General features: G+C 41.1%; 1 protein-coding gene across 3 annotated transcripts in view; it reads left to right on the forward strand.

Moving 5' to 3' along the window:
- cntn1a (contactin 1a) overlaps window positions 1-19470 on the forward strand; it is a 66410-nt gene that overhangs the window by 43253 nt on the left and 3687 nt on the right. For 2 of the 3 annotated variants that reach the window (XM_075470248.1, XM_075470250.1), the window contains exons 4-23: window positions 2710-2839; window positions 3612-3790; window positions 4061-4156; window positions 4503-4709; window positions 5514-5613; window positions 6117-6298; window positions 6528-6652; window positions 7148-7265; window positions 7421-7568; window positions 8477-8604; window positions 9238-9410; window positions 10166-10289; window positions 13861-14022; window positions 14282-14431; window positions 15065-15135; window positions 16214-16448; window positions 17355-17458; window positions 18263-18452; window positions 18596-18708; window positions 18793-18949. In XM_075470248.1, coding sequence (XP_075326363.1) covers window positions 2710-2839; window positions 3612-3790; window positions 4061-4156; window positions 4503-4709; window positions 5514-5613; window positions 6117-6298; window positions 6528-6652; window positions 7148-7265; window positions 7421-7568; window positions 8477-8604; window positions 9238-9410; window positions 10166-10289; window positions 13861-14022; window positions 14282-14431; window positions 15065-15135; window positions 16214-16448; window positions 17355-17458; window positions 18263-18452; window positions 18596-18708; window positions 18793-18949 — 2892 coding nt within the window. The remainder of the gene's footprint in view (window positions 1-2709; window positions 2840-3611; window positions 3791-4060; window positions 4157-4502; window positions 4710-5513; window positions 5614-6116; window positions 6299-6527; window positions 6653-7147; window positions 7266-7420; window positions 7569-8476; window positions 8605-9237; window positions 9411-10165; window positions 10290-13860; window positions 14023-14281; window positions 14432-15064; window positions 15136-16213; window positions 16449-17354; window positions 17459-18262; window positions 18453-18595; window positions 18709-18792; window positions 18950-19470) is intronic. The other variant, XM_075470249.1, reaches the window with a different exon arrangement.

Below are 19470 nucleotides of genomic sequence, written 5' to 3' on the forward strand. Positions count from 1 at the left end.
GGCCATCATCATCAGCCTGTCCAAAGCTGATCCTTGATTCTGCTGATTTTTAGTGATAAATTGCTGCACAGACTATTTGACCTGGTGGCACTAGTCGCAAAACCTAAGGAATCGGGCAGTTAAAAGTTATTAAATTCTAAATCAAGAGTTTTCTCCATCCAATACTTAAGTCTAAAGTCCAAATTTAAAATTCCAAAGCAACCGATCTGGTGTCAAAACATCTAAAAACAGTCAATACTTCTCATTATGGCAAGATTTCAAGTGGAAACATCAGCAAAGTCTGTGGGTTGCATTTGCTGGGAATCAGGAATTTCTGTACAGAGTAGTAGCTGCAATGTTTAAATCTAAATCAAAGTCAGGAACTGACTCACAGACACACTGCAGGTATGGAAAAAGCAAGAGTTAAGAGTGCTTAGTGGGAAAGTAGTTGTGGATGTAAATCATGAAAATGTGAAGAGAGGTGAGCTAAATGTGTCAGCAGAATACATGTCAGGGAGATGCAGGAGGGGCATAGGCAAGGCAGGGAGAGTAGACTGACTGAGGAAGTAAAACAAGGCACAGAGAATGCAAAAGGCCTTTATATGTCTCTGGGCAATGTATGTGGCCTAACTCCCCCTTCTACCATCTGTCACATCCCACATTACAGGGAAAGGATAGGAGCGGCACAAGTGCTCATCTCTCCCAGTTACACTCCAACTGCTATTTCAGCACTAGGCTGCAACCTCAGCAACTGCTCCCCACCAGGCTAACCAACATTTATATTTCATTTTTGTATGTAAGGAATTCATTTGACATTTAAGTGGGGCAGCTTAAAGGACAAGACCGTTTTTTTGACATTGGGCCCTTGATTTCACATTATAACATGATGTTCTACTCACCCCTGCTTGTTGTTGGTCATTTGGAGCTGTTCCGAAGATATTCGAGAGGCGTCTGGCTGCTCTCTTGAGATATTCGGCCATGAAACGGTTTCCTATGGGCAACGTTATACAGGCACAAACTATGCTGTTTATAATTTATTAATTACTGTACACTAGCACTGATAACGTGGAGGTGCGTCACTTACTTAAAAAAATCCGGGTTACTGTCATTTTGAATTTTAGCCGAATGAATAAATAGGCAGCTGTCTGTGGTAGTAGCACGACGATGACGTCAGTAACGTCCACTTTACGACAAAAATTCAAAATTACAGTAACCTGGATTTTTTTAAGTAAGCGACGCACCTCCACGTTATCAGTGCTAGTGTAGAGTAATTAATAAATTATAAACAGCATAGTTTGTGCCTGTATAAGCTTGCCCATAGGAAACCGTTTCATGGCCGAATGTCTCAAGAGAGCAGACAGACGCCTCTCGAATATCTTCCTGCTCCAAATTACCAACAACAAGCAGGGGTGAGTAGAACATCATGTTATAATGTGAAATCAAGGGCCCAATGTCAAAAAAACGGTCTTGTCCTTTAAGTTCAAAAGCAGAAAAGGGTCCCCGTATTCCCTTCACTCTCCTTATCATCCACAGTCTTGTCTTTCTTTCTATCCCTGTTTTTTTCTTCACTCTTTTCTCTTTTCTCTCTTCTCCCTTGTTCCCTGAACATGAATTCTCACTTAAGTTTCCTTCTATCAACCTCACAACCACCTACTTTTAGAATGTTTGATTGCTCTCGCAACGAGCAGTGATTCAGAGTCCTTGGGATTTGCATCAATGTCAAGCTCTCCCACATGGTTGGCTGCTGGAGTGTCTATGGGACTTGATCGTGTCTCCTACCATCTTAATTGCAGCCCCGTGGTTGGCAGTGCAGGGTACAGCTAACTTGTACATGTGACTATATGTCTGCCATCGGACTGTTTAGGATTACTAGTTTTAAAAAAAAATGATTACTGTACAGACTCATGTGTTCAGCTCCGGGAATGTGTGTGATTTCAGCTTTATTATCTTATCGCTCAGCATTTTTCTATCTTGCTGCTTTTCTGGTAACTAATGGTAATGAGACTGTAGTTTCAGGTGAACGGATATCATAGATATAAATGCATTTGGTTAAGATTTCCAAAGGTTACCCGTTCTGTCAATATGACATTTTCAGAGCGTGTGAATCCTAAGCATCAGCCCGGTTAAAAGGATTGAAGAGGAAGAGGGTATCACTGTCTGAAAGAGCGAGCTTCTCCCCATTGAGGTGTCAGCTGTGTGCTCTTAAAACCCAGAGATGCTGGGGAATAACACACATCTGCACACACTTTGCGTTTGGGATGCCACAGTCCCCTACGCACACTTTTGATCTTTGAGAATAATCAGGGTTTGGGAATATTCCGCCTCATTGCTTATTCATAGCCTGGCATTGTGTTTATGTCTTATTCATGCCACTGCTCGTGATGTCTGTCTGTTTTAATGAGTAATTTGGGATAATTGCAAGCGTGTCGATCATGTAGAAGGCAGATTGAAGCAAGACAGGCATTTTTTTTTTGTCAAGGAGAAATTTCATGTGCATCTGCGTCACAGCGCTGAAGATGACGCATGTACAGAGAATTATGAAAAAGCTTCGGATTTTTCAAAGTCATCTGGGCATTTCATCTTCATTTCAGCTTTCAGGATGAGTACCAGCTCCAAACACTATAATTTCTTCCAGCAACAGATAAATGTGCCACTACGTAACCTGTAACCTGCTTGCAAACCCCACCCAGCTTGGTGTTATTAACCCTGCTCTACTTTATTTGTTGCCAGCAGATGAAGCCACAGGTTTCGGACCAGTGTTTGAGGAGCAGCCGGTGGATACCATCTACCCCGAGGAGTCACCCGAGGCCAAAATTACCATGAATTGCCGGGCTAGAGCCAATCCACCTGCCACATACAAGTAACATATGTTCTCACAAACCCAGTCTCATTACTACACACTGCGCTTTCTGTGTGCCTCCCACCACTGACCCTGTTTGAGGACTCTAGAAGCCACGGTCCTGCTTTGATATACCTCTAAGATTAAGTATTCGTACATGACCATTATTTACAAATTTGCAAGCCCTTGCTGTTCTGAAATAATGAAAACAGCCAATTTTGTTTGCAGCACTTTTTATTTCTCGTCGTCATTTAAATCCCCAAACTTGTCTCATGAGTTCTCGTTGCTGCAACTATAGCACAAACAGCATTGAGACTGCACCATGTTTTTCAGCATTTTACATGATCCTTTTCAATTTATTTGTAAATCTTTGAAAATGACTCGCCCTGCATCCTCTAAATTGCTTGTGTTGTCAGAGAGCCCAGAATTAGATGTCAGAGGGGAAGGAATTAGCTTCGGTCAAAGCTTGAAACAGAGTGCTATGGAGGGTTCATCTATAATACAGTCAGTTCTACCACTCAAAACATGACATCAGTCATTGTACTTATATGAGTCAGTAATCACTGTGTGTGTGGTGGTGGTAAATTCTTAACACTGAAAAGAGCAAATTTCTACGTCACAGCTCTAAAACATATCTAAAACAATTAATGCTCGTGGTGCTTTTACGTACCTGTAAAACAAAGCATTTTTCAAGAAATGGAAATGTAGTCAAAAACAGTGCTCCCGTTTCACTTATCGTTGACCGCTTTCAGAATGTATCACTGTACTGACCACAGTTTTTTTTTCAATGCAGATGGAAGCAGAACAACACAGAAATAGATTTGAATGAGAAGGACGGCCACTACAGCTTATCAGGAGGTAACTTGGTTGTCAGCAACCCTATAAGAGCCAAACATGTGGGAAAATACTCTTGTTTGGCTACCAACACCTACGGCACGGTCATCAGCCAAGAGGCCTCTGTCCAGTTTGGATGTAAGTCTTTCAAATGGGAACTATCATTTACTGTGATGTAAGAGCAGCTGGGGCAAATTTAGAAGTGGGCTGGGAAGTACAACATGTGTATAGTCTAACCTTGTGATCATAGTACAGCTAATTTATTTCATATGTAAAAATCACACTGTATTTCAAGAGCAATTGTTGAATTCAATGCGCTATTGTTTTGTGTCACTTTTATTTAACTTACTGTACTTATAAGATTTCCTCAAATTCAAACTGTGACAGCTTCATCTCTCACTTTCTCAGACCTTGATCTCTTCTCATCAGAGGAGAGACTCACTGTGAAAGTCAAAGAGGGTCAGGGGGCAGTCCTGCTCTGCGCTCCCCCACCACATTACCCAGGTACAGCATGTGATAGTCAAGTCTGCTTCTGCTGATGTGTTCTCACAAGATTATATTCTCTCATCATGTAACAGTAGCATCAGATAATTTGAATTCTGGCAAAATGTGCTTTGAGCATGCCCGTATCATGCCATAATTAGAAGATTTCATCTGCAAGGTCAATGGATGCTTGAATTATAAATCCCCTCAGCACCACATCATTGTTCTATCTTTGTTTTGCATGTATTTAGAATATTCCGAGAGAGTAAGGCTCTCATCCAATCCCCTTGGCTGTTTTCAAAACTGTTGCTGTGTGTCCAGACTCTTGATTGATAGGCAGCATTTTAACACTTCTCTTTTTGTTCAGCCAAGCTGTCATTTCGATGGATCCTCAATGAATTCCCCATCTTCATCCCGCTGGACAAGCGACGATTTGTCTCCCAGATAACGGGCAACCTATATATCTCTAAGGTGGAATCCTCAGACAGAGGCAACTACTCCTGCATTGCGTCTAGCCCATCCATTTCCAAGAGTGTGTTTTCTAACTACATCCCTCTCGAGCCTCAGGCTGAACGTTAGTATCTCTGATCCTGTTACCTATTGCCTAGCTTTTTGACTAACTTTTGTTACATTTGTTTTACAGCCAACAACATGAAATTACCTTGATGAAAGTCCAAGTCTTCTCTAAGTTGATTTAACTATCTTATACCAGTTTGATTCCAATATAAAATGGTGATTCTTGCGGTGCGTTTCAATTAAATCAGTAAAAAAGAGAAATATAAGAGAGAATGGAAGTATGTTTCTCTATGATACAGAATGGGACCTCCAACACTTTTCTTATGGACAAGCTCTACATTGATTTTTTCCCCTTGACTATATTAAAGCACCATGTTTAATCACAGTAGTGCTCTTTAAAAATCTGATTGAATCATGTCACTGTTATTGACCTTTGAAATTAAATTTGCTGGATGGATTTACCCTACAAGTAGACTGTTTGTAATGATGAAAAGACAACTGCCGGCAAGAATGTACAGGAACGTAAATAGTAGCAGAAATGTTCAAAGGAAGCTAAACTCATTTAGTTCTAATTGTTCATTTGGGCTCACGTGTATTTTTGGAACACAGTTCAAGAAGCTTAAATACAGAAAAACTCTACTTTAAAAAATTTCTTGGAGGATATTCTGGAGTCTATATTTTTTCCTTTTTTCACAATCTTACGTTTAGCCACTTTCACTTCTGGCAAACATGACTTAAATATTTTGTGCCACCAAGGAGCTTAGCAGCACGTGGCTTTTATTTAAGTTCCTGTCATTTTTATGTTGTGTGTGCATGTGGCTGTCACGGCGCCTGAATTCTAACTCGTTGATTTTCTGCACAGGTCCCACCAGGAAATACCTTGCTGATCTGAGAGTCAAGTTCCCAGACACCACTGCTTTGGTGGGACAGAATGTCACCCTGGAATGCTTTGCGTTGGGGAAGTAAGTGTGAGAGATCATTGGTTACCTCAGTTTGTGTGAGTGTGTGGACTGTGTGGATTAAAAGATTTTGTGAAAATGCCATCCAGCCAGTCTTCTAAGTATCAGGTGCAATAAGAAGAGTCTAAAGAGAAATTAAGTTTGAGAGGCTCTTCTGCTCAGTCAGGGACTGCTGTAACTCAGGAGGTTGAGGAGTCCTCAGTCAAGTAGGTTGTTGGCCCGATCCCCAACTTACAGTTTGGGCAAGATACTGAACCCCAGTGCCTCCTAATGTGTTCTCCTTTGTATCCTGCTTTAAACAAAAGCGTCTGAATAAAGATAAAAATAAAATATGTATCATCAGTTAGTAATGTAGTGAAATGATATTTACTGCAGCATAGACTGGTTGAAAGCTGAGCCAAACGATTCCTGAAGCATATTTCAGAATGATGACAAATTGAGTTCAGTGATACATAAAAGTCAAAGCCTGGCTCGTGAATTGTTTTAGCTATGTCTGTCCTTCCCAGTCCAGTGCCTGAGATCCGGTGGAGGAGGCTGGATGGAGAGATGCCACGCAATCACGAGGTGCGGATGGCAGGTGCTCAACTGAACCTGTACAATGTCCAGTTTGAGGACAGTGGCACCTATGGGTGTGACGCAATGAATGTGAGAGGAAAAGACTACCACACTGCGCGTGTGTCTGTGGAGGGTAAGAGGAATTTTAAATGTCATGTTAGGCCCTTAGTAAAAAGCACAAATGCAAAAAGTGTGAGTTTGTCTACTGCATTACTTCTCCAGGAGACTTGCTTCGTGTGCCCTCTTGTTAGTACTAAGCTTTTAAATTTAGCCCACATGCCTTAACTATCACCCAATGTATCTTTCAGCAGCTTTGGCATTTTCTTACATTCCCCTCGACCCTCTCACTTTCTTCATTGCAGCTTACCCTGAGTGGGTGGAGCGCATCAGCAGCACGGAGAAAGACCTCCATAGTGACTACAATATGTCCTGCATAGCCAGTGGGAAACCTAAACCACAAATCCGCTGGCTGAAAAATGGGAAACCGGTAAAAAATGAAGCTCATAAATCTTTGCTGTCCGAAACATGAGCAGTTGTTCTAGTATTGTTGGAGTCCTTTTCTCTGTAAGGTCTCTTACTTCTTCAATATGCAGCCATGTGTTGTCACTGTGGCTCAGCAGAGACAGGAAGCTGGCACTGTGGGTACACATTATAATAGGAGAAAGTACCTGTTGTTGTTCAGCCGTTGCCAGCATGCGTTGTGTAACGTTCCCTTGGAACAACTGTCATGAGGCCTGAAATACCCCTGAGAGCAGTAACTAGTGAAAGCAAAGTGGGGGAGGTTGTGAGATCTGTCATTATCCACTAATGAAATTCTCACCCAATTAAATGAACTGTCATAGTTGTTATTGCTACCGCTATAAATGTCAGCAATTATTAGTTTTAATTTAAGTCTTTTGCCGTGTAACATCATTTTAAATTGTTTGAATTAAAGAATTAAAATGTTTTAACGATGCACAAATAACAACTTTATTTTCTGCAGATTGACAGAAAAGAGATGAGTTTCAGAAAGTTGACATTTGATGATTCAGGGATGTACCAGTGCATAGCAGAGAATCACCATGGGGTCATTTATGCCAACGCAGAAATGCGTGTGTTTGGTGAGTCAAACTTTGGCAATAGCTGCGGAACAAAAGCCTGTGTTATGTTTTAAAGTGACTAATTGTAGCTTATTAGGACGTGCTTCACTAACTCCTGCAGTTAATGCATAATCACTCAGTTTATGATGTATAACTTACTCACTGTCCCTCTTCAGCCTGTGCTCCCACGTTTGAACACAACCCAGTAAAGCACGTAATTGCGCCTAAAAATGGCCGAATTGTGATAGAATGTCGACCCAAAGCGGCCCCAAAGCCTACCTTCTATTGGAGCAAAGACACTGAGCTGCTCTCCAACCTCAGCAGGTGAGCCGTCTCTTAAAAAGATCTTCCTTTTCTTTCTCTAGTCACTGAACATTTGATGGATTTTCAGTCGTTCATCGAGTCTAGTTTGTCAGGGTTGAGTTTTCCTTTCTTCTTCATAATGCCAATATTCATCAACCACCTAACATTACAATCACTGTGAGACACATCTGGGCCACAAGGAAAAGCATCTGTCATTCTGCTTTGAAGGGGAACTGAAGGTTCAACACAAATACTACACAATCTGGTGATTTGGGGGATCTAATTAAATCTTAGATTTATGTGCCAGAGAAGTCTTTAAGGTCGTCGCTTGTGATTGCTTAGAAGAGCTTTGCTGTCTGTCAGTGGCTGACATTAGGCTTATTTTGAAGATCAGTGTGAACAGATCAGTGTGTAAAACCCTGCCAGGTCTTCCTCATTGACAAAACAAGCCTTAACGAAGAGCTCTTAAACCCCCAACACATTTCTGCACAACCCCGATCCCCAGCAGAGGCACTCACATAAAGCAGGAGGCAATTTACTATGCAGCGTATGCACCGTATTTCTCTCGATGGCTACTGTCTGTTCAAGAAAGGGTTTGAAGTGGTGATGGGGCAGCTGGTGTGCTATTTGTCATGCATGAGTATTAAATGTGCAGAAAAATGAATCAAACATTATTGCCTCTGGTGCAAATTGATGTTGCTTCTTGCTTACTAGTTTCAAGTTCAACACAGTTTTTATTTCTAAAACAACCATATACCCATTAGGGCACTGGCTGATATTTGCAGTACTTTCATCCTTTTTCATCATCCACATGTCCATTGGGTAACAAAGACTGAACTTTTGACCTTTGATATGTGTACTGAATGTTTTATGTCATGAGGCTCCTTTTCCACAGTGTGTGTGAAGAAATGATTCTGGTTCCTCCTCAGGATATTCATCTGGGAAGACGGGAGTTTGGAGATACGCAATGTGAGGCGATCAGATGAAGGCAGGTACACCTGCTTTGCAGAGAACGACCGGGGCAAGGCCAACAGCACAGGCTCTCTGTTGGTCACAGGCAAGTTCTATCTAAAGATCAACATTTAATTAATAGTTATTTTCATGTATCTGATGTTTCCTGCGGAGCTGATATTGCTTTGATATGTCAACATTAACTGGTAATCATTCTTGTGACTGTCAGTCCAACCACAGAGTTTCAACCTCGAAATGTCTACTGTTCTTGAATTATGACCCCCGAGTAAAGTGACACAGTTGGGTATTCAGTCATTTCCTCAAGGGCAGACGTGTGAGGGGTTCCTTTGATCCAATGTGATGAGACAAGGTCTTAGCTGTCACACTGTTCAGTGGAAATAAGAGGAAAAGAAGAGATTGTTGACTTATTAACAAATTAAAACAGTTATAGTATTCAATCTTTCTCTTTTAATTGAATGCTTTCCTAGCTGTCAAGCTTTCAGGTTTTCAAAGTTGGTCTGTGGTGGTGCTGAATGCACAGCTCTCTTCTGCCCTCTTCTGGACAATTTTATGTATTGCAGAAGGACTGCTCAAGACACTTTTTTTTACTTAGTGAATATGCTTTTCTTTGTCTTAAATGATCAAATGTGTTATGATCTAACTGGTTTCAGCAACAGAATGAATCATTTTTCTCATGACTGACATCCATTAACCCCCCCCCTTTTTTTTTCTTCCTCAGAGTCCACAAAGATCACCTTGGCACCATCCAACTCTGATGTCAAAGTCGGGGAGAACGCCTGGATGCAGTGCTCCGCATCACGTGACCCTATGCTAGACATCACCTTCATCTGGTCCCTGGATGGACGAGTCATTGACTTGCACAAAGACAGCCAGCATTACGAACGCAGCCCAGTGAGACATCATCTTGGTCAATTTATTTATTCATTTTCAAGAGATTTGGGCATGTATGGGTAACTTTAGAATGATCTGAAGTTTGTCCCCACCAAACTATATTAAAAGTCAGGCTGATGTTAATGCTGCTTTCATTGGAATACCTGAAATGGAAAAGCACAGTCTGAGTTAAATGGGCATGGCTATAAAATTAATCTTGCATTCCTTCCCTGACTGGAATAGTGCGTTATCTATCAGTTTAATGGCAATTTCCATTACTGTTCTTTACTGTTGACATGGCCTTCCCTCTCTGAAAGGGCAGCTCTCACCATAAGCATGTGGTTTCTCATTTGTCAGTCTGCCTACTTAGCAACCACCATATTATGACTGTGATTGATAATAGCCCATTTTAGAGTGGAAGGGTTTTCCCCTTGTAAAACTAGGGTTTGGTTTCACTACTGTTTGTGTGGTATTAGCAAAGCTCTTCAGCTCTTCAGCAGTGACTTCAGTGCATTAAAGTATTTTTTTATTTTTTTTTTGTTTGTGTTTTGTTTTCTCTTCCTACAGAGAGAATGTTGATCTGATATTACTTCATAGGAAAAGAATTTCTGTCCTAAATTGATTATTCCAGTAATTTTAGCAATGCTATCTAATTTTACCTATGTTGAGATGAGTTTCAGAATGAATGAGAAAATTATAATATTTGTCAACCAGTGATCTCATGATATATTACTCAGGCTGGAATTAAGTGTCGCCCCTTATGTTGTTTTGTGCAGAATGGAAGCTCATATGGTGAGTTGCTGATTAAGAATGCTCAGCTGAAACATGCTGGACGCTACACCTGCACCGCACAGACACCAGTTGACAACGTCACTGCCTCTGCCCACCTGGTTGTCCGGGGTGAGTCATGTGCCATGTATGTAAGGTATCTTCAAGTCCCTGAGAACAATTAGCATCACCGCATTAACACTATTTTATTTCAATCAGTAGTCTTGGTTACATTGGTAGTCTTGGTTTACTGTTTTTCTGTGTCCATCTTTCCCTTTATCCAAAATAGTTTTAAATTCCTTGCTGCAGAAAAATATCCCAACTGCTCTCATCATGTTTTAGTGTAGGAATGTTGATATTGAATTGATAATTGGGGCCAAATTGTGCGGTCTTTGTAACATCTAATTAGGATAATTTGCCACCCATGGTCAGAGAGTTGATCAGGTGCCTTTTGGCATATTACTGGTGGGCTGTCATGTACATTTTAGTGTAAAATGGTTCCTGTCGGGAAACTCTCCCACGAAGTAGACTGAAGGTCATCCTTATATAAGGACACAGCAAAGGACCTCTGGATCTCATGGTGAGCATTGGCTTTTTGGTTCCCTGTGTGACTGGGCAGCCAAATATAGGAAGTCTTTTGGTTGTTCAAAACCTCTTCCTTTTATGGAGGCTAAACACTTGAAATGCAGCAGAAATGTTGTTGTTTCCCTCCCCTGTCACAGTGTGTGTGGTTGGGGGACCAAAAGACAGGCTCCCAGAAGTTGGTAAGTGAATGTAATAAACTTTATGAAGCAAACCAAAATCACTACGACTGAATGCATCATCAAACAATGACAAGGATCTGATAAGGAACCAAAGAAACTTGATGATGTAAACTGTATACTTCGGGTGTAATGACTAATGGGATGCAGGTGGGGCAATCAGTGACTATCCAGGTGTGAAGAATAGACAGAAAGCAAAACTGAACAGAATGCACAAAGAAGACATTTGATTAAAAAAAAAAGAATAAAACAGGAAGTTTAGAAAAAAGTGTGTAATCTTTGGCAAGGAAACAGAGAACATTACAATAACCTGGAAACCATGACATCCTCAGAACTGTGGCTTGACACAATTTTGTCTCAAAGGTTCTTTCCACCTCATGGCTTGGTTTTCACTCTGACATACACCATTAACTATGACCCTAATATATAAACAAGTGTGTGCCTGTTGTGTGTACATCCCAAGGGCCATACTTATGTTCTGTTTCAAAATAATGGGTCTGACTGCTTATTTAAACAGGGTTTCAGTCTTTTATTTTTAGCAAATTACCGAAACTCCAAGAGTTCTTTCCGTTGAGAAATGTGCACAGAAATTAACTTCTCGACAGCTGTTGAATTGTTGCCGCATCTGTCAGATCTGAGAGATTTAAGTGGTTTTGAAACAGAATTGTAGAATTTTTGAGCTTAAGTCTTGATAAATAATATCTAAAGATTGTTGCAAATATTTGAATTATAGATGTTTTATGATGTTTTACAGAAAAAAAATCCCTTCAGATTGGAACTAACACAGACTTTAAATCTTAAGAGCATATTAAACTGTCAACAGCACAAAACAATTCTACAGTTAATCGATCATATGATTCTAAACCGCTCATTAAAGTGATCCTAACCTGGAATTGCTATGTACAGATATGAGGTAATCGTGTGTTCTGAAAGAAAAGGAAGAGGAACACTGGTACAGCACAAGTCCTGTGTGTTCTGCAGTGAATGTTTGAAGAGAAGTAAATCTCTCCAGAGTAACCAGAGCGTAACCTTTTTTGCCAGCTAATATGTCAAGCCGAGAATCCATGTAAAAAAAAAAAAAACTTAGAGGGAAAGTGCTGGGAAAAGCTTTAATAGAAAATGCCTTGTGTCTTCAAGTATAACGCAGAGATACACAGAGAAAACTGATGCCAAAATAATTGCTTGTGTTTATAGCCTTTAGTGCATCTGCAAAATAGTGAAGTCAATTCATGTGTTAGTTGGCTTCTTTGTCTGGATTACATATTTTGTTGTATGTCAGAACATTAGGGAGCGTATTCATCCAGGAAACTTGTTATATCCACTCAGGAAAGGAGCATGGACAATATACAGTTATTTTGTTTGTTGGGAGTTTTGATAACAAGCTGTTGCTGGGGTTGCACAGTGGATGATTTAACTAAATGGGACAAGCAGAACTATGTCAGTAAGACGTGGTTTTGGATAGTGCCAGCTTCCATCCGTCTTCATTATAAGTGAATACCATGTGATGGGTATCTGATGAATCATAGATTTCTATCTCTCCACAGTATTTTGATACGGACAGCTGCTGATTTCAGTGCTAGATATCAATACACCCAAAGTAAACACTGCCACTCTTCAGCAGCACTGTGTCTCTGATGTATTTCAGCTTTTGGGTGGTTTGTCCGGCTTTGCTTTCACTGTCCACACCCTGATGACCGAGAGCTTGCCTTACGGCCCCCTCCTCAGGCCATGAAACAGGCTCAGTGTCGGCGGACAAAGGATCTCTTCAGATAGGCACCCAGGAATTCTAGCAGCAATCTGGTTGCCAGTGATCCCTGTTGTGTCCTGGGTGTGCTGCCGCTGCTGCTGCTTTCAGAGCAGGTGTTGACAGATAGCCAGGTGGATGCACAGCGGCTGAGTGAGACGTTTCCCAAAGTGTAACCAAAGCACACGTCCGTCCAGGACTTCTCCTAATGGAGCACCAAATGCCAGCAGCCCTGGGCAAAACAAGGGAGAGATGAAAGACAGCCATTTATCACGAGAGATGAGGAAATAGATCTCCGTCAGGAGATTGCCTAAGCCAAAAACACAGCTCTGCACCTGTAGCTTGTTGCTAGTAGAGATACGGAGATAAGTTGTTTTTCTATGTTGTGTGTTTTTTGTAGTTAGTGTAAAGTTACAGGCTTGCCTGGTGCAGTGCTTAAATGTGGCTGTGTTGATTTGAGTGTCTGAATTAGGAAAATGATTCATGGATTTCATTGAAATTTGGGATACAGTAGATAGATATTTAGAATAATGTACAATCCTTGATTTGTTATACTGAATTGTAATTGCTCTTTCTCTGTGTATCACGGTCTAATGCTCTTGCTCGTGATTTGGAAAAAGTGAATTTTGCCTGATTTCTGAGGCTGTGGGTTGGGATGGCCAACCCTCACACAGTCTGGATTTTCTATTAAGCCATTTTTCAGTTGCAACAGAAGAATCCAGAGGAGCGCGAGGACCAAAAGAAACACTGGATTCACAAGTCTGTGATTAAGCTTAACTTCATATATGCCATAGCTCAGTAAGCTCTAACGCCTTAATCCATTAGCGTTTGCTGATGTCCTTTAAAGAAGACACTCAAAGAGAGAGTGTAAGGGTTGTGATATACTGTGTCTGAAATGCATCGACAGAAGTCTTTTTTTGATATTGATGCTGAAGTGTTAAGTCATTAAACTGCTGGTGGCCTCTGCCAAGAATTTCCCCTCGAGCTTGAAGCTCTTCCAATAACATCCCTCACTCTGTCTCTCTGTCGACAGTTTGAGCACAAGTATGAAGCGTAGTGTAGCTTGAAGGACGAGACAAAGTGGCCTTTTAAAAACGTGAACTGAAGTGTTACTTCACTCTGCTCAAACCTGTCGCCACATCTGCATTCTCCTGAATAACACTTAAAGCTTGTCTATCAATCTTTGTCCTCATCCCAGGTCCCCCCGGAGCCCCAGGTGGGGTGCGAATAACAAACAAAACTGACAAGAGCGTGACGTTGCAGTGGAGCCGTGGAGCAGATAACCACAGCCCGATCTCCAAATATACCATCCAGTACAGAGACCAGTTCTTCAAAGACGTCTGGAAGAATGCCACTACATGTAAGAACTCCAACATTATAGCTGATGAAATGTAAACTGCTACTTTAATGCAGAGCCAGGACTGCCACACAGTGATACCGGAGCCCTGCATGTTGGTTAATGTCGAGGATATAATTGTACCTCAGTGCCTGCAACTGTTGAGTTTGAAATAGAACTTTAAGGTTGTTGAAGGATATTTTTGTTTAATAATGGAACAACGCGACCTGTGCTCTGTAATTTCATACTGTACCATAACCCTTTTACGTGCATTTACCACAAGCTCCTGCTGATGTTGAGGGGAATGCAGAGGCAGCCACAGTGGTGAACTTGTTCCCCTGGACAGAATATGAATTTAGGATCATTGCCACCAACACTCTTGGGACTGGAGAGCCAAGCAGCCAATCACCGACAGACAGAACCCTGGACTCAGGTAAGAATGTCCCGACTTTGGGCCTGCATACTGTGTACTTACTGTATAGTATAATATAAAACAGAGAAGCACAGTAATTGTAAAGGTCATGAAACAGAAGGAAAATAAACGTGGTACTACAGTCCAGCTTTTCCATTCCATTCTAGTTATTTATACATTGTCATTCTATTTTTTTCTCTGTTTACTTGTCTTAAGTATCGCTGTAGAAATGAGTCAGCAGAATTTGCATGGTGCTGTGCTTCTCAGAACAGAACCATACTGCCAAACTCGCCACATAAACCACTACAAATGAGCACTTTGGGGAAACTGTATGCAGAAATTTAATTATGAAATGTGAATCACAGACCTACAGTAACCTCTCTTGGAAAAATAATCATCAATTGAAAGTGAGCTCCTTAACTGGAGGCAAAAACAGGAGAACCTGTCCCTCTCTGTCTCTCCGGCTGGAGAGTTTCCCACATGCACATTAAGGTGTTGAGTTTGGCGCAGAAGAAGACACCGATACTCTGTTTGCAGAGGAAGGATGTTTCGGTTGCATAGCCACGGCTAGGTTACAGCCTTTGTGGCTTGGCTGTGTTTGTGTGGATTCGTAGCATGTGGGCTCAGAATTTTGCCGTTGCTGTCTCATTGTAGTTCCTGTGGTGGCGCCCTCAGATGTCGGCGGGGGTGGAGGGGCCAGCAGAGAACTGACCATCACATGGACGGTAGGTTGGGACTTTCCACTGAGAAAGATTAAAAGCTGACAAGAAGTAGTTCAGTTTGTAGGCTGATTTGTGATGCTGACATTCATCGTGACAGCACACAGAAATAAAGTTGAGTGGATAGCCACATGTACCTAGTATTTCAAATTCTAAATAACAGTGTTTAAGCAAAAAAATCTTTTGAGGGTAATTTATTTTTGCAAGTACAGTGAAAATTAAAATTGCTCTGTGAATATGTCCTGCTGATACGAGACTGTACCAACTGGAAGGGCGCTTAGGGAGCGCATCCTTGGCCAAAACAATTGGCAAATTTCAAGATGTAAGACACGTTTCATTATTCAATTATTTTAAAAGAAATGTTCCAGACCCACTGTCTGTGCTGCCTCTGTTACTTCACTTTGGTGGCAAACTGAGCCCAAAGTTTTGTTGTTGCTACAGACTAAGACAGATGATTTTTACAAAGTCTACACAGCCTTAACCTTTGTGTCTTGCTTTGCCATTTAGTGTAAAATCCAAAAATTCAATCCAAACACCACCTCAGAGATGTTTGAGATGCAAACTGCAAAAGAAGGTTTTTAGAATTTATTGAATTGATTTTTGTAATACACAAATCATTATTGGCTTCTTCTGCTTGGAAGTCAAGAAGGCCTGCAGGTTGTCAGGCTGATGATAGGTTTCCTTCTATTGGATCACAACGGTCTGAAGCAACTTACATAGTATATGACCTGAAGCGCATACAGACAGTCATTGCAGTTCGTTATGTTGCGGTTCCATAAGTTTGAGTGGATATTTGAACTTTGTACAAAAAGTGACAGATTGAATAATAGATGAACAACCAAAATGTTATTGGGCTGTGTGTCTGCTTCTTGGAGAATGGGGTTACCTCACTGAGAAGTATGTATGTATTTTTGAGTCTTGATGTCATAACCTGCCATGATGTGATGATGAATGACATGCATGGTGTGACCACTGGCAGGTTTCATGTCATACCATGCTTGTCATTTAATTCACACCAGGGACCCAGTTTTGAGAAGTCTTGAATAAAGATAACCTTGTTTTTTTAAATTATTTTTGTTTTCAGCCCGTACAGCCAGAATACTACTATGGACCTAATTTTGGCTACATTATTGCCTTCAAACCAAATAAAGAAAACGAGTGGAAAAGGGTGGCAGTAGCCGAACCCCAGGCCAAGCGCTATGTCCACAAAGACCCCAACATGCCTCCTTTGACAGAGTTTGAAGTCAAAGTTAAAGCGTACAACAGCCAAGGAGAGGGACCCTACAGCCGAAGTGCTACCATTTATTCTGCACACGACGGTGAGCATCTTTTAACACTCTTGATTATAAAAAGGTAATATGTGCTAAGATTTTCTCAAAAAAAAAAATAAAAAATTGAAGAGAAATCCGGTCAGAGCCCGAGAATAAGGAATCCCACAAAATACTACAAAACACTCCTCGATTCCCGTCTGCTACTTTCAGCGACTGATCACTACCATGATTTTCTATGGAGTGGGATCCATTAAGTATTAGTTCTCGTGTATTGTTATGAGGAATTTTAATAACCCTTGAAAGTGAACCCATCTTCCCGTCTCCCTTCCTTGTGGGGGGATTATAATGATCTGTGTAGCATGAACCAGAAAGCTGATAATTTGCCCAAGGATGTGAGGCATTTATCCTGGTTATTAACTTCCAGTGACAGACAGTTGAGATAACCACTGGCAAAGCAGACATGAAGGGTTACAGAGATACCCCGCTGCCATGGAAACACGTTTTCCATTTAAGGGTTCACATGACATCGTAGTTCCTCATGCAAATTGCTCTGTCTCCATTCCAACCTATGACTTATTTGTATTTTTATGTTATGATTGCACAGTATTGAGCCTTTTGCCTATACTTAATTCAGTGACAGCATTTGATGGATGGTTGGTTTAAAGCTCAGAGCCAGTGTGACAATTAAACATTCAAGGTGTTTTTGTGTAATAATAGACTACACAGACAGTATAAAGTCGCATAAGCCATAAAAGAATATAAATAAAGTGAAATATCTGTGCACTCACGTGTAATTTATAGTGATTAATCTGCATTACTAAAATTAAGCTGAAGGACCAAAGAGACCAAAAAAAGCATCTTAGAAGCCAATACAAATGAGGAACCATCGGTATGTGGTTAGGGTAATAAATCCATCACTGTCTGTCAGACTCAGAGTTCTGTGTCTCTCCTTAGCTCCCTCTGAAGCTCCTGTAATTCTTGATGGCAGAGCGCTGTCTGCCACTATGGTCACCATCTCCTGGACGCAACTCTCACAGAGAGATGTAGATGGATACCAGGTCAGTTGAAGATATTACATGCATTTTATTTTGTTTGCATGTCTTAGATGATTTTGGGGACAGGAAATAAGAGGAAATACAAAGTCAGCACAGAAGAGCAGCCTTTGGCCCTGATGCCATTATGTGTTCTCAAGGAAGCTTTGCCCCTCTTAAAAAGACACAAGCTCCTATAAAGAAATTATTTGTGAACTTTTGGAGGGTGTTTAAAATGTTGATTGCATCGTGTTTTTGCCATGTTTGTCTGAATTTCACGAGTGCATTAAGCCACAAAGTGCAGTCCAATAGAACTGCCTTTTGTGTTTTGCAACTCTCCACTTTCCATCCTTTGCATGTCTGTACAGTTTTAAGGTTTTTAAATGTTGATCAGTTTTTCGGGAAGTTGTTAGGTTGTTTCATTATAAATCAAATCAAATGAGAAGTTAAATGAGAAAAATGACTGTTGAATGGAGTTGAAAGAGCAATGCTTTCCTTCTGAAATGTCATTGAACAGAAGTATAAAGTAGCATAAAATCAAATCAGGCAAGCAAAGTACAAGAGCCTCTAAACTGCATCTTTCTAAAGTTCTTGAATAAAATACTTCAGTAACTTTCCATCACTGCTGATGCTTCATATTTGATATGAGGCAGATATGAGTTTGAAAACATATAATCTAGCTTAGCCTTGGGAAGCTATATGAGCATTCCCCAAGATGTTGAACCTTCCCTTGAATCATTCCATCCCTATCCTTCACATTGCTTTGCTAAGTCCCCTCCCTCAAAAAAAAGTGAATCTTTGCTGGCTCACCTCTGTTTCTGTGTGTCTTAGGTGAAGTATTGGAGAGATCACGAAGACGGTGAAGGGGCAGCCAAAAGAGTAGCGGTGTCCAGCAGGGAGAAACACACTAAGCTTGATGGTTTGGAGCCTAATTCAGGCTACCTTATTGAGATTCGAGGCTATAACTCTGCAGGATATGGGCCACCCAGCAAGCACCTCAAGATCCAAACCAAGAAACCGCGTATGTTGTGCTTTGAAGCATTTGAACATTGAGCTGCAGGGATCTGCATGGAACACAACACATCTCACAGCCGCACATCCTACAGATAACATTTTATGTCTCGATAGAGCAGTTATTCATTCATGTTGTTTTTCTTCTACCAGCTCCAGATCGACCTCCAAAAATAATGGGTATGAAGCTAAAGAGCCAAACAGTAAATGTTGCCTGGGAACCCGTGGAACCGCTGGCTAATGAGTCATCAATAGATGGATACCTAGTGAGTGCAATTACATTTTTATTTCATCTCTAACGTAATCTGAACCTTGGATTTGTCATATTACCATGTGCTTTGTATACCCAGGTGCTATACAAACAGAAGGGCAACTCCACCGGCACTCTGTACTCAACCAGTAAGCGGTACATAGAACTTCCACTGCGCAGAGATGGGGAATATGTGGTGGAGGTCCGAGCACACACAGAAGGAGGAGACGGGACTGTGGCACAAATCGACATCACAGGTTACAGTCAGATTTTCTTTGAGTTTACTGAGATAAGATTCAGGTACATTTTTCTTCGCTTCAGCAAACATGTATTATTTCTCTGTTTGTAAAAGGAAGGTAACAGAGGAGATCTGAAGAAAAGCTTTACATTAGAAGAATGAGCCTTCCTTTGAGTAGTTATCTCTGAGATTGAATTCACTGAGGGGGTAAATATTTTTGCCATCTTGGACCAGGTTTAGTTTCACATCAGTGGAATACAAATAAAGACTTCAGTTACTTACTGACATTTTAAATCCAGAGTGTTGATGTGAAACAATGTGTCTATTCATTCTGATCAGCCATTTGCTTGTGGGATTATACCAGGCTCAGAGTTAGCAGTAGGTTATCATTTGTCAAAGCTAAGGGGTTCCCATGGGCCCAAGCAGAGCTGTCACTTTAGGTTTCATACCTCAGATTGGAGGGATGAGATGGCCCATGACTAAAGCCTTGATAGCCCTCTGACTGGATCCTCTCACTGGCTGATGGACTGACAGGCTGCC

The sequence above is a fragment of the Odontesthes bonariensis genome, chromosome 7, assembly GCF_027942865.1.
Source record: "Odontesthes bonariensis isolate fOdoBon6 chromosome 7, fOdoBon6.hap1, whole genome shotgun sequence".
In the NCBI taxonomy this organism is placed as follows: domain Eukaryota; kingdom Metazoa; phylum Chordata; class Actinopteri; order Atheriniformes; family Atherinopsidae; genus Odontesthes; species Odontesthes bonariensis.